This window comes from Aspergillus saccharolyticus (assembly GCF_003184585.1).
Source record: "Aspergillus saccharolyticus JOP 1030-1 unplaced genomic scaffold BP01scaffold_3, whole genome shotgun sequence".
Classification (NCBI taxonomy): Eukaryota; Fungi; Ascomycota; class Eurotiomycetes; order Eurotiales; family Aspergillaceae; genus Aspergillus; species Aspergillus saccharolyticus.
Genome location: NW_020290613.1, coordinates 761,092 through 775,454, shown reverse-complemented (window position 1 = coordinate 775,454; position 14,363 = coordinate 761,092). Strand labels below are relative to the sequence as shown.

General features: G+C 51.4%; 6 protein-coding genes across 6 annotated transcripts; 3 read left to right on the top strand and 3 right to left on the bottom strand.

Moving 5' to 3' along the window:
* Positions 1-607: 607 nt before the first annotated feature.
* Positions 608-1,881, top strand: BP01DRAFT_388791 (glycoside hydrolase family 43 protein; the record flags this gene model as incomplete). Its single annotated transcript, XM_025577864.1, has 2 exons — positions 608-1,132; positions 1,204-1,881. 2 exons carry the CDS (start codon positions 608-610, stop codon positions 1,879-1,881), a joined length of 1,203 nt encoding a protein of 400 aa, XP_025434938.1.
* Positions 1,882-3,964: 2,083 nt separating this feature from the next.
* On the top strand, positions 3,965-5,977 carry BP01DRAFT_353274 (tRNA threonylcarbamoyladenosine dehydratase). Its single transcript, XM_025574136.1, has 4 exons — positions 3,965-4,025; positions 4,120-4,408; positions 4,464-4,563; positions 4,627-5,977. Exons 2-4 carry the CDS (start codon positions 4,226-4,228, stop codon positions 5,880-5,882), a joined length of 1,539 nt encoding a protein of 512 aa, XP_025434937.1. The 5' UTR covers positions 3,965-4,025; positions 4,120-4,225; the 3' UTR covers positions 5,883-5,977.
* A 174-nt stretch (positions 5,978-6,151) lies between these two features.
* BP01DRAFT_353273 (putative serine/threonine-protein phosphatase) lies at positions 6,152-8,006 on the top strand. Its single transcript, XM_025574135.1, has 3 exons — positions 6,152-6,936; positions 7,024-7,514; positions 7,577-8,006. The coding sequence occupies exons 1-3, from the start codon at positions 6,390-6,392 to the stop codon at positions 7,820-7,822; spliced, it is 1,284 nt and encodes a 427-aa protein (XP_025434936.1). The 5' UTR covers positions 6,152-6,389; the 3' UTR covers positions 7,823-8,006.
* A 201-nt stretch (positions 8,007-8,207) lies between these two features.
* Positions 8,208-10,354, bottom strand: BP01DRAFT_379349 (LCCL domain protein; the record flags this gene model as incomplete). Its single annotated transcript, XM_025577145.1, has 2 exons — positions 8,208-9,786; positions 9,849-10,354. The coding sequence occupies 2 exons, from the start codon at positions 10,352-10,354 to the stop codon at positions 8,208-8,210; spliced, it is 2,085 nt and encodes a 694-aa protein (XP_025434935.1).
* A 324-nt stretch (positions 10,355-10,678) lies between these two features.
* On the bottom strand, positions 10,679-12,035 carry BP01DRAFT_117010 (MARVEL domain-containing protein). The gene is made up of 7 exons (XM_025570359.1): positions 11,984-12,035; positions 11,784-11,898; positions 11,617-11,689; positions 11,399-11,555; positions 11,141-11,328; positions 11,038-11,084; positions 10,679-10,977 (listed from the first exon to the last, which is right to left on the bottom strand). The coding sequence occupies exons 3-7, from the start codon at positions 11,677-11,679 to the stop codon at positions 10,944-10,946; spliced, it is 489 nt and encodes a 162-aa protein (XP_025434934.1). The 5' UTR covers positions 11,680-11,689; positions 11,784-11,898; positions 11,984-12,035; the 3' UTR covers positions 10,679-10,943.
* Positions 12,036-12,786: 751 nt separating this feature from the next.
* Positions 12,787-14,115, bottom strand: BP01DRAFT_116900 (uncharacterized protein). Its single transcript, XM_025570358.1, has 2 exons — positions 13,889-14,115; positions 12,787-13,828 (listed from the first exon to the last, which is right to left on the bottom strand). Exons 1-2 carry the CDS (start codon positions 14,016-14,018, stop codon positions 13,140-13,142), a joined length of 819 nt encoding a protein of 272 aa, XP_025434933.1. The 5' UTR covers positions 14,019-14,115; the 3' UTR covers positions 12,787-13,139.
* Between the last annotated feature and the right edge of the window lie 248 nt (positions 14,116-14,363).

Genomic DNA, 14,363 nt, shown 5'->3' with positions numbered 1-14,363 from the left:
GCAGTCGGTGTGACACTACAGTTATGCTTCTCGGCCAAGGTCAACTGTAACATCAGCAATGGCGCTTATGACTGACCCATATATGGGCGAGTGCTTCCAGCGTTGCGTTCCTAGCCTGAAGGGACTTTAACTTATTAGTGAAGACCTCGTTATAACTCATCTCGGTGGCGGCTGATCTAATCAATGCGTTCATTCCCACGAGCAGGTCAAAGCGGATATGCTTAACCCGCGGCAGCACGAGGCGACTTGGACGGTTTGGAGTGAACGCATGGCCCGGAAGTAGCTGGTTCTTCGGCCCACTGACGTCTTAGAAATTGTCAGCCATATCATCTCGTTATGCTGACACGATGATTGGCGTGATTCGCACTAAATCACCACCATCGTCATGGTCTCTAGTCTGAAACGAGAGCCCGCTTCGCGATATACCGTAGCCTTCTAAGTCGATATCACGCTTCTTTAATTGAACCTACCTCATTGCCTCGCAGTCCTGTAAACAGCTTCGGGTTCAGCTACCGTTGCATCTGAATGGTACCCTGGTACTTTCATACCCTTTGGCTAGCCGTGGCATAGCGAGTGGGATCAGACAGATATGGAGACGATACGAAGAATGAATGGGCTCTGGAGCCGTCTCAGGAGCCCCTCAAAACCAAGCATCAGATCTGCAGAGGCTGAATGCGGTGCAGATCAGGGTATAAATCCGCTCAAGTCACCCGACAGTGCGTCGTTGTCAGAGTCGTCCATCAGGGACGCAGGACCCTGGACGCGGGGTAAAATCTTGACATTGTCGATCCTAGCCTTCTTTGCGCTAACCCTGATCGTCGTTGCTGTCACGGTTCCCGTACTTCTGGTGAAAAGGAATCGGTCTCACGATGATCCTAGCTATCACGACGCGGCAAACCGCCCAGTTCAAGTCCTCTCTGACTTTCCAGATCCTGGTTTACTTCACGTGAATAACACCTGGTACACGTATGGCACCAACGCAGCCAAAAACGACTCCGAAGTGCCTCATGTACCTGTCGCGACTGCGACGGTCTTTAACTCGTGGACGCGGCTTGAGGACCATGACGCAATGCCCTCATTGAGTAGCTGGGAGACAAAGATCAATCACTATGCCCCCGACGTGATTCAACGCGTACGTAGCACGTCTGTTGCAAGGAGATTCCCTCCACATCAAGCCCATTTCTTACCAACGGACCAAATTAGGATGACGGGCGATTCGTGCTCTATTACTCCGGAGAACTCAAAGACTGGCTCTACCACCACTGCGTAGGCGTCGCCGTCTCCAATGGCACGAACCCAGCAGGGCCCTTTATGCCTCAGAGCAAACCTCTCGCCTGTCCACGCAATCAAGGTGGCGCAATTGACCCATCTCCATTCCGTGACGTCGACGGCAAGCTCTACGTCGTGTACAAAGCCGATGCCAACAGCATCGGCCATGGCGGCGATTGCAATAATGGCAAGAAGCCCGTCCTCGCAGTCCCCATCCTGCTCCAGGAGCTAGAGGCGGACGGCGTGACTCCCGTCGGCAACCCGGTCCAGATCCTCCAGAATGACAAAAGCGACGGCCCGCTGGTAGAGGCGCCAAATATCCTGCGCACCCCCCAGGGTATCTATTATCTGTTCTTCTCTTCCCACTGCTTCACGTCGCCGAAGTATAATGTCAAGTATGCCTACGCCACCTCATTGAAGGGACCATATACCAGAGCCAACCGGCCATTGCTCAAGACGGGCGATTTTGACCTTATATCGCCTGGTGGCGCCACTGTTTCTAGAGACGGAACGAAAATGGTGTTCCATGCGAATTGCGGGAAGTTGCGATGTTTATATGCTGCTGCTATCACGATTCATGCAAACTCAACCATTACACCCTCTTCACTATGATGAGACATATGATGAAACTGCCTGGAGAAACTGCAGCGCATGCACTTCAGCAAGCTCCAATAATTCAGGATCAGAGTTGCCGGCCACAATCATCGGACTGAGAGCTGTTACCTGGAGCACATTGTACATAGAGCGATCTGTATCTTGAAGTTGATACCATACATTGCCGGACATCTTCATATGGACTATTGCTATTGCTATATGCAAACATTCAAGACAGGGGGGGGGGCGAACAATATAGCAAACCCCGAAGCTTCTTCTCATTATTTATGACCTACACCGACTGTAGCCCCATAGGAAGAATTCATCCAGCAAACTTGCACGGCCCTCAGATTAGCTCTCAGGTTCTCACTGATTTCCAGGCTTGATAGCTTTTGAACGCGACACAGCATGTCACGTATCAGCCGGATACCATACAACTTTGGCTTTTGGGTAAAATCCTCGTCACCGGGCCATGCTTATCTGCTGAGATGTTTTATGGATCTAGATCGGGGAGGGAAATTGAAAATGGTTGAAAATGGTCTGGAGTATGTTCGGGGTGGGCAGACTAAATGAGACTATGGAAAGTCATTATAGACCCAAGCATTCTGAGATTGCACTGCATAAAGTGCGTGTGACCCAAGACAAGATGCTGCGTTAGTTGTGGTATCAATTCTGCTTATGCGTATCGCTTGCAAGACGCTAGACCTCACAGAGCTCCTGCAGAGCATTAGTCATGCCTTAATCAGATTGAAAACTACTATTTGATTTCACTCGTCATCGGCTGATGCTCAACGTCGTTACCTTTTGGAAGGCGAACAGGCGTAGCGGATGATGTGCCTCGGAGTGCTTCGTTGTTTGTCATCATTTTGGCATGAGGAGAAAGGAGGGTGGGGACGAGGGGCAGGGAAGAAGTACAATTTTTGTCGTTTCAAATGTGGTTTTGAAGCGCAGCAGCGTAGGTGAGATCTTAGAAAATGGGTATCGAGGGTGAGCTGCTTCATACTTGCGCGAAGGCATGTAAGTAATCGAAGTGTATCGCGGAGTCTTAAAGCTGCAAAGAATCTGTCTGAAGCTGTCTATTCTTCAGCGTATCTTGTGTTCTTCTGCCGGTTGATTAGACATTAGTGTATCAAAATGCATACTTTCTCCACTTAAGGTTTATATGAACAAGGACGCTTCTGTCGCTGGTATTTGACTGGGCTGTAGGGCCTCTTTGGCTCGGACTTTTGTGGCCTTTTTGACTTGAGCCTTGCTAGCTCTTCTCGTTCCGCGGTCAAAATCCAGATTTTGCTTATTCCCCACTCTCAACGGTTTGTTTGTGGTGTAATTTCTCGCTGACGTGTCATCATGAACTCAAAAGTAGCGATAGTAGCCCACTCATCTATGCTCCCTCTGAGGTATGAGATGTCGAATGCGGTGACTGTCACGACAGTGATGCTCAAAGGAGTCTTAAGTGAGTAGGGTTGATGCTTTCACGAAGGCACTTACGTCCTTCCTGCTGACTCAAGACACTGACAAAAAGAGGGAAATCGTCTCTAAAGTATCGCAGAGCGCGAGTGTTTATCAAGATTGCAGCAATAATGAATATCCCACGTCAGAAGAAAGGGGATCAACAAACCCACGGTCATGAAAAAGAACACCGCGGCGCTAGACTTTCATCAAGCCCTTAGATCTCTGTTCAATTCTCAATCACTCACGCATAAGCTGAATGTCTTCTTCCATTCCAGGGTTTCGGTCCCGGACGGATGAAGTCCATTGCTTGATCCTGGATGTAGAATCCACTTTAAGGTGTCATGAGGAAAAGCTCTTTGTGTGTTTTTTTCGTCATCGGGAGTTTGAAAGTCATGCGCTTGGTATGCGGATGTGCATCGTAAAGAGTATTGAATCAAGCTCGCATTGAATGGAATCATGAAGCTTGACCTGTGCTCTCATGAAAGCACATTTCAAGACCAGGGGTGTCATGATGGTCGACGTGTCGAGAGGTTGGTTTTGCGGAGACGCGCACGCGGGCGGAAGTCGCGGGTGCACGTGATTTACGTCAGATTTGCTGCGAGGGTCTCCACTCAAGCTGCAGGTTTGACTGAACTACGTAACGCTTCCTAAGAAAGTGCTCTTTGCTATCAAACTCCGGGATAATCTTGTAAGTCAATTGAGATAATCTTGTAAGTCAATTGATTTTTAGTTCTTGACATGTTACATGCATTCGTCAGGCGTGATCTGGTTTTGATACAAAGCTATCTTCTGACTCTGCTATAGTGCGGCCACTATTTTACCCGTGATACCTATACCTACCCACTGACATACCTACCTACAGAAACAGGTACCGAAGCAGGCCAATCGATAGATAGAGACAAGTTGCAGAATGTCGTCCTGGCTTCAGCGCCAAAGTAGCTCTCATCAATCGCAGCTAGCTGCTACCGCCGTGCTCTCCGGCGCCGCAGTCGCAGGCGTCATTCTTGGCTACCAAGCACTTCGAAGGAAAGAAGCTGTCCAACAGCTCAAGGCATCGATCCCTAGTATCGACGAACAACATCACGCAGAGAAGGTATTTATTGTCAGCAATTATACTGTAGCTCCCGATACTGATGGTCTGGATGCAGCTCACAGATTATGGGATCTCAGCCGCCACGCAGTTGAGTAAGGAAGACGAGCGCAGCGCAGCTCTCGCCCGCCGAGCGCAAGAAGGAGATTACGATGAGGGTATGTTACTGTTCCTCAGGCATATCAATTCAGCAGTAGCGACTCACGAATTCATTCCCACAGATCTCATCCTCGAACAACTCGCCCGCAACCGCGTCTTCTTAACCGACGAAGGTCTTGCGAAGCTCCGTTCCTCCTACATCATCGTCGTTGGATGTGGCGGAGTTGGCTCCCATGCCGTGGCATCGCTCGCGCGCTCAGGCGTGTCTAAGATACGTCTGATTGACTTCGACCAAGTCACTCTGTCGTCGCTAAACCGGCACGCCCTGGCAACGCTCGCTGATGTCGGCACCCCTAAAGTGCACTGCATCCGCAAGCGCCTGGAACAGATTGTGCCGTGGGTCAAATTTGACTGCCGCAATGAGCTCTTTGGCGGATCGGTTGCTCAGAAGCTTCTAGCGCCTTGGTCCCTGAATGACAGTGACAAAGGCCGCAAGCCTGATTTCGTCCTTGACTGTATTGACAACATCACCTCCAAGGTTGAGCTGCTTCACTACTGCCACACCAACGCCATCCCCGTCATATCTGCCATGGGTGCCGGCTGCAAGTCAGACCCCACCCGCGTCACCATCGGCGACATCTCTCTCAGCACCGATGACCCGCTCTCCCGCAGCACGCGCCGGCGCCTGAAGCTCCTGGGCGTAACCACCGGGATTCCCGTCGTCTTTTCCACGGAGAAACCCGGCCCCGGGAAGGCCACGCTGCTGCCGCTGGCTGAGGACGAATTCACCAAGGGTCAGGTGGGTGAGCTGAGTGTGCTGCCAGACTTCCGTGCCCGTATATTACCGGTGCTAGGCACCATGCCGGCTGTGTTCGGGTATACGTTAGCCAACCATGTCATCTGCTCCATTGCTGGCTATCCGCAGGATTACAGCATCGGGGGTAAAGGCCGCGACAAGCTATACGACGGCGTTCTGGCAGCTCTACAGGGGACGCACGAGCGTTTAGCGCGTGCAGAGTATGGCCCCAACCTCGTCGGCCTTCGCTTGCCCGTCAGCAAGGATGACATCGGTTATCTGGTAGATGAGATTTGGCGGGGAAAGAGTGCCGTCAGTGGGCTGCCCAGCCGCGTGTGTCTGGTGCCTTGGGAGCGGCCCGAACGCGGGTTTGCCCCCGACCCTGAGTGGATGAAGCAAGGACAGACTTATGTTCCGATCGAGATGAAGAACTTGGTCTGCATGACTAAGGACGAGGCCGCACGCCACGAGAAAGAAGTCCTTCTGGGTGGAAAGAAGCTAGAGGAGCTGTACGATGAAAAGACTATTGAGATGGTGCGAAAACGCCAGAAAGAGGTTGAGTTTCACGAGCAATATCGCTGAACCTCATAATACTCATTATATATTGTGTACATTGTGTATATTGTGTACATACACTCTTACAATGAGATGGGTGGGAGGATATAGATAGTAGCGGACTAGCCGAATAAAGATTAGTCTGGGGTCTGGTCCCTTCAGCGGCACGGAGCCCAAGTCACTAAGCCCCACCAGGAATAGCGGGCCACGGGACCCGCGGTGGATTCCAATTCGAGCAAAGCATCGCCCGATACTCAAGGCTCCATCGGCTCCCGTCCCTGCGAGGCTGTCTTGTACCTGAACTGAAGTGTGTTGAAAGTCATTCTTCTTTTCCCCCAACGAGGCTGACGATCACCTCCGACCATCTATTCCCACTTCTCCCCCTCCCCTCCTCCCCCTTCATGAACTCATTCAGTTCTTTCAGTTTTTCCTTCTATCAGTGCCGGCTTTCTTACTTCATTTGACTTTCTCGTGATCGATCGTCCCGATCCCATCACACACCGGCTACCACCATAAATCGACCATCAGTCGACCATGGCATCAACTCATCAATATCATCATGACACCGAAAGCCTTGATTACTCCTCTGACGGCTCCGACGATGTTCCCTTCCTCCCAAATGCCATCAATCCCTCCCGCCGTGTCAAACGATACACCCGCCCATTAATCGAATACGTGCGCAACGAATGGCAATCCAACACCAAGTACTCCGGCTCGTCGCCCGACCGGTCAGAAATACCCGGATGGGTGCAAATGGTCATGTCCATTATCACCGCCCCACGCTTCCGACGCTATGCAATCATCTATACCACACTTTTCATATCTTGTCTGCTGGGCTGGGAGTTCGTGCTGTCGCCTCGGTTGAAGGAGCATTCCGAATTGACGAAGTCGCTGGATCCGAACTCGAAGGAGAAAGTGGGCGGCTGGTACGGGACTAACGCGCTTCCAAGCTTTGAGGGCGTCATTCAGTTGAAGAACTTGGATCCATCGCTGCTGCCGGCAAGGGAAGCGCCGGGCCCGGGCAAGGATAGCTCCCGACGATTGATTGTGGTGGGGGATGTGCATGGATGTCGGATTGAATGTTTGTACTGTCCTTGGAGGAGACTCTTATTCCTTTCTCGTTGATACACAGTGACTGACCTTTCTTGTTGTTGGTTCGACAAAACAGTGGAACGCCTTCTCGACGAAGTCACCTTCAACAACAAGACTGATCACCTCATCTTCACGGGGGACCTTATTAGCAAAGGTCCCGACAGCCCCGGCGTGGTCGATTTAGCCCGGAAGTACTCCGCCTCGTGTGTACGCGGCAACCACGAAGATCGCGTCTTGTTGGTGCGACAGGAACTCGCCGAAGTGGATGCCATGACGGACACATCAGGCGATGAGTTCATGGACGGGTTGTCCACATCCGGGGCCCAGAAAGATCTCAAGTTGGCGCGCAAGCTTACAGACGAGCAGGCAGAATGGCTTGATGCATGCCCCGTGATCTTGAACGTGGGCCACATTCCCACCATGGGCCAGGTTGCCGTGGTGCATGGCGGGCTGGTTCCGGGCGTAGATTACGACAAACAAGATCCGTTCAGCGTGATGAACATGCTGACTATCGATCTGGATACACATCTTCCAAGCTCTAGTCGTGATGGGAAGAAGTGGACCAAGGTACAGTATATGCGCTCTTCGGCACGCCCCAAAGAACTTTCCGCTGATCATTGGCAACCCAGTTTTTCAACGCGCACCAATCCGTCGCCTATAAATCTACGAAGCACGCCGACTCGCAGGCTACTGATACTCAAGCCACGACCGTCATATATGGTCATGACTCCAAGTCCTCCCTCAGCATCAAAACTTATACCAAGGGTTTAGATTCTAGCTGCGTCAAGGGCGGAAAACTGACCGCCTTTGTCATCACCGATGGAGGTGAACAGCAAGTGATACAGGTTCGGTGTGACAACTATCTGGGGGAATAACGTTCGATATAAGTCTTGTTTATGTTTTGGTTTCTTCTACATCCATGATTTCCTGCTGGTTTGGATAGGATGTATTGAAGGGACTTTTGGGATCGGTATGCATGTGCATGTGCAAGGCGTTCGGGGTCTCGGTCTTGGTTAGATGCATTAGCCTAACCATGTTCAAAATATTTGTAAATTTACCCTCGGCTTTGTCCATCCTGCTATGCACGTTCTCGTTCTCTTTATCAAGGAGCCAACAACCCGAGTCTAAGATGATTTCACAGAGGTAGTAGGCCAAGATACGATGACACACATGGTTCTCCCAGGACGGTCATGAAGATTCAGGAGAAACACCATAGCCAAGCTAGCGTGCGTCATCGGGTAGGTAAGGGGATCGAATTAGTTAGTTCGAGCTCAGCTCCTCCTTCCCATTATGCTCTCCCCCACCCTCGGTTTTCTTCTCAAGCTCCTCCGGCGCCTTCCACAGCCCGTCCTTCGTCCACACCACGGGTTTCGTGAAATCTTCATACCAGAACCCGCCCAAGGCATTCAATCGCACGAAAGCGAATCGAAAATACTCGTCCTCGCCCTCTACCCTTCTCGTCCAATTGAACAATCCCTCCCCTGCTCCCGCGGGGGCCCCAGCAACAGCATCAGCACCCTCACCATCCAGCAATTCTGGCCAGAAGCTCCTGTACCGCTCGACGTCGTTGACCAGAATACTGATCCCGTCCCCGACGGATGTGTCCGGGCCATTGGTTATCACCAAATTCTCCCTCCGCACCGCAAAAGCGATCTGGTCGCTTCCCAGCACCACCGGCGCTCCAATCGCGGGCAAGACGCTCCCCAGCTGCGCGCCCTCCAACAATGCGGCGCTGGTCTGCAGGATGGAGTCAAACCCCCACCGCGCAATGCCGTTGATGAAGAGCCCCACTAGCAGGCCCTGGTACACCAGACTCGGGCGGGTCCGCAGAGCTGTGCCTGGCAGGAACAGAAGACTGAGGATGTAGTGGTGGATGCGGAGGTTCATGTCAGGCACGAGAAGGAGCACAATGATGGCCCCGAGGAATATAGCGTAGAGGGTGAGCATCTGCGGGAGGCGACCCTCCTTGCGGAAGGCGAGGGCTTGGGTGAGCACGATGAGAACGAGGCAGGCGACGATGATGATCAGGGCGGGGATCGCACCGGGCTGTTGCTGGATGTCATGTGGCGTGAGGCGGGAGATGGGGATCTTGTCGAATGTGTCGGTGTTCAGGGCACCGACCCAGCAGGGGCCGAGCCAGAGGATGGTCTGGTCCCAGCGGGCGGAGAGGTCGTGGAGCGTGCGCCGCACAACGAAGTGGTACATGGCCCAGCCGACGATAGCGCACGGGAGAAAACGGCCGAGAGCAGTGGAGACAATCTCCAGATAGCTCGGAGAATAAGGAGGGTCTGATGACAGGGCCACTTGGAAAAAGACGATGAAGTAAACTGATGCGAAGAAGCTCGCCGAGGAGGTGGTGAAGAGGGAGAGAAGTATGGTGGTGATGAGAGAAAAGGTGAAGAGCATCCAGCGCTGGTCTCGACAACTAGATCCTCCGGATGGGTCGGCTTCGAAGGTAAAGGAGAGCGGAAACGAGGATGGGAAGCCAATACTCCTGATCCCATTTTTCAAGATGGAAGGGTAGTCGCTGTGCTCGCCTGTTCGGCGGAGCACACCACAGCCGCCGGTTTGGTCATCAGCAAGGCCGGCATGGAGGGCAGCTGGGCATATGGCTGAGTCGCCACGGTAGATGCCGAGATTCCTGGGGCTGTCTGTGATTGATTTGTTCGCAAAGGATCCTCCGATGACAAGGGGACGGTAGTTGTACTCTTGGGGCCCTACAACATAGGGCTCAAGCAAGATCGCATCTTTGCAGCTGGCGGGGCAGCGAAAGGCGAAACCACCATTATCAAATGGAAGACAAGTCTCTCCATTGAGACCGCATTCCGTGGAATTATACCTGGACAAAGAGCTGTCAACCCCAATCTTTCGCATGGAAAACGAGCGAAGGGTAATTCATACCAGAGTCGGGAATGACAAGATAGCTTGACTGGGACTCCATATCCAGCAAGCTCCTGTCCGGTAATTGAAGAATGCAGGAGAGACACAAACACCACTCCCCAGACGGTGATGCAAGCCACAAGAAGCAATACTTTGGCACGGGCACTTGGAAAGTGATGCTCCACATAACGGGCGGGAGCCGTCTGCCAGCGGCCTAGCCATGGAGTGATTTTGTACTCAAATGGTGGAAAGGGACCTTTGACCCAAGTGCGGATACCAGATATTGAGCATGAGAATTTCTCGGGCGGTTGCTGTCGATTTAGATTCGGGGTGGAGGTTGGCAGCAGAGGTTCCCTCGTGGCTGCATCGGGCCGGACGTCGGAGCTTTCCCGCCCTACCAGGACCAAGTGGCTGCTGTCAGTGTCAGTTTCATGCTCCAGCACCGTCAAAGGATAGTCTTGGAAGCCTTTCTCGAAGGAAGAAGATCGCGAGCTCGATCTCTCCCCTGATTGCTGCACTTCTGGCATGGCTGATTCTGAATTCATGAATCCATGAATGAGATTTCGGAATCCGCGGAACGGATCCATATCCTCCACATGAGGAATGTCTCCGCCACGCTAGAGTTTAGTCATCAAGAGTCATCGGTCATCATCTGCAACCCACTCTCTACAGCTATAGTCGTTGCAAACCAGTATCCTAGCGCAGATTTAAGGTGACTATTGTACTCCGCGGTCGCGAACCCTGTACAAGTGTATCGCTTCAATCAAGCAAGATGATCACTAGTAGTTAAACCGGGCGGCCGGGTACTTTGGACCAACAGGACCAATGCATCACACCACTAAGAAATAGTTTGATATTAGATTAAATAGTCATATTAGCTCAAAAGGCAAAGCAAGCAATGTAAGCCACCCCCAGCATTCCTTTGTCAATAACCATCTTCACGCTACCGGGGTATCAGAGCATTGTCATAGAATCTCATTATCTTGTTGTCACGATGATGTGTACCACAGTACCAGCGGGCGGACATTGATCGACGACATATGGCATGACCATTGTATTGCATGGCCGTTTTTGAGGTGGCTTTGACACCTGCACGAGTGCGCGCGGGCTGCATGGTCAAACAGCAGAACGACCAAAGCGGCGGCGACCACTGTGAGCGACATGTCAGTAGCGTGTTACACCGATTGCACGAAAATGTCACTTGACTTACTATCGAGGAGCAGACGAGTCGCGCACACGGAAGGTAAACCAAATGCCCTTTGTAATTTGTGAGTGCTGTACAGAACACCGAACTCTGTGGGACTGGAACCTACCAAGACCGCTGATGCCAGCCAGACAATAGCGGAAATGAAGCTGAATGCTTCGGCCGCCTTCCACCGGCCACATGAGTTGTTGTGGATGATCCCACCCCAATACCAAATGGATCCACAGTTGAGCTTGTGTATCGCATCAACTAAGATTCCGAACGCAGCGAACCAGGCGAAAGAGATGATAACATCAACTGTGTGACAACGTCAGTATGAGCGTGGAGCACGCGTCGGATAAGGATCGCAAGGGACTATCCCACGTACATGGCCACGAAAAGAAGCCTGATGAGAACGGGATGAGCCAAACCAATCCCAGCAATATCGATAGCCCGGCAATGACTTCGGTGTAAATCCATCTAGCCACTGGCCAAGCGTCCCCGTCATATTTATGGAGGTAGTACCCGATGATACCGGCAACAACCTGGGGTTCGTGCTCTATTAGCTTCTGTGAGGCCACTATGCAGTTGACCAGTGGTACTTACTGCAGCGCAAATAACCTCCACCACGCGGAAGACAATGGAAATAAGACGTGAGATGACAGGCATGATGGAATCACTTGCAACGTGGATAGAGGCGAGTTGGTCAGAAAGTGTGGTACAGGTCGGAAATAGTGCAGGGAAAGATGCAAGCTTGTCAAAGGGACTCGGACCACTACGATGGCTGTGAAGATTAATCAACCCAAGACAATAGAAGAGTAAGTGGTTGGGATGAACACAAATGTCTGCGGGTCAGTGAATAATGAGAGAAGAAGATTCGAAGGTAGACTAAGTATTGGATTATATAGTGTTAATTTGAGAAGTCAAAGAGTGTGTCTCTGTTACGCAAGGACAAAAACGTCATCATACACACAGGTAGGGATTGACATGACATCGTCGGCTCAAGCCTCAAAAGTCAGGGCGGGACAGAAAAGGCAGGAGAGAAATTGATTGATCGCCCATCAGGTGAGGGTTTGGTGCAGTCTACGGTGGCTTAACTTTTTAGGCTCTTACACACCACTGGGCTTTTCCGCAGTTGTAGTTATTGTACCTGGAAGCTACCACTGGCACTACGACTGCCGATGTATCAGTACATACGTATTACTCACGCACACAAACACACCTTGCCGAAACTCATAACTAACTTGCACAGGCAGCCGTATTTCCACTGGAAAATCACGATATATCGTTCCATCACATTTCTCAAGCCGTGCTCCTTAACAACGGGGGGAACACTTGCCGGCCTAAAGTGTAGTCGACACTTTAAGGCTGAAGGATTTCCCCACCATGCTAGTTATCCCTATCTGTACCCACTGGACCCATAAAAGTCTACGGAATTGTTCCACTCTTAGGGCGCTCGCTGGGCAGTAGGAAGTACCTTACCTGTGCACCTCGAACCTTTTCCATTCAGCACCCACTACTGAGACAATAGGTAGGTATTCTGTAGTCTCAATCTCAACCATATAGCCCGTCGTGCCGACCAGAGGTCAGGAAACAAGGGGAGGGTGATGCGAGCCCATGCCAGCATTGATGACGTCAAATGATATGTCGTGGCAGTTCCGGGGTGTGACTACCTCTACCTAGTAGTTAGTACTAATGATTCAGCTCACCCAATTCAGGCTTAGACGATTCCTATTTCCTTAGAACAAACGCTGACTCCGAAGTAAGCCAGCCGTGGCTCTGGGACCAACACAGTACTCCGTACAGCCCGATGGCTTAACTCAAGGACAATTCAGTCGCCGATCACTGACTCAGAAAGACTTGTCGGGCATTAATCTATTGTACGGTACTCCGTACAATGACTGGTTAGATTGAAGAAAAGACTGAGTGAATATGGATTCGAATACACACATCCGCCAACAATAACAAGGATCAACAGAACGCATTGCATTCCATCACAGAGACTCAAAATTAACCTTATTGGATATCCTTTGCAACCAAGACAACACGTGAAGGACATAAGCAAGCAAAGCGACCATATTCAAGATTGGAAAAGTGGCCAATATCTCCCCTTCCCCTCATTTTCCCTATCAAGAACGCTTCCGGTCCTCCAAGAACCACTCCATGACCGTGCGAAAGACACCTTTGGCACCACTTTCAATCACATCGCCATGGCATGGAATCAATCGATTAAAGTCCCATTTATCAATCCTCTGGATTGATTCCTGAAAGCCCTTACGATCCGAACTTGACAGCACGTACCATGCAAACCTCTTCTGCCAGGTGGCAGGCGCATTTGCCGACAAAAGCGGACTGATCATCTTGGTTAGGACACCAGAAGTCGCACTCTCGCCGGTCTTCGAGTATTGCTCGCGTGCGGGGAGATTAAAGAGCAAATCTGCCTCAATGAGGGTGCGCGAAGGCTTGTGAAAGAACACCAGTTCTCGCGACTGATGAGCATGAATATATTCGGTTTCGAATTCTGCATCAAACTCATCCGAGATCTTCTGTTTTCCGCTAAGATCCTTGCGGAAGACATGATGAAAGGTTGTGGTATCTCTGGTCTTGTTGTTGGATTGACGCTTCTCCCAAAGCCCCTCGGGAGCAATAATTTCAGCGTTGGGATATGCCTCTTTCCATGCGGTCAGGTGGAGGTGATGCTCGAGGTCTAAAGCCGCGATGTACTTGACATTGCCTCCAAGGCTGTTGACTGTCTCGCGGACCTCCTGGGTCAGGTTGACTGGAGAGAAAACGGCCACAGAACCGGAAGCCATCTTGACTTTGTAAGGTTGCGAGATTAGCACGATGTTCAACTTTGTAAGGTGGAAGAAATGCGCACCCAATGTACCGCGTCCTCCGAACTTGAAGCGACCGAAACGCGCAAACGGCAGGCTCATAGTTATCACATTGGAAGTAACATTCCGAATGACCATCACATCGGCCGGGTTACTAGGGAAGAGAGGAGCCATGGCGGTGCCTTCTACGCAGCGGTCGTGTTCGGGTGCAGCTCGAGAGTTTTGGCGTAAGGTAGGGTTCAGCCAAAAGTGCTGTTCAGTTGCGTGGCCTGTCACCTTTGAGAGATTACTTAAGATAAATTTCAGAGAAATCAATCGCACGAGAGAACAAGATAAAGTGGGCTGATCGAAGTACAGTTTGCGGGGAGGATGCCTGACAACGCAACTGAATTGAAATATCCTTTTCTTTGCGACGGGCAGGCGCAAGCTCGTGATTGCATGTTCTGTGACGTCAATACCAGCGCGGCCGCAATCGGCCAACAGCCACGGCCGGGGCCAGACTCACCGTCAACGAGCTGC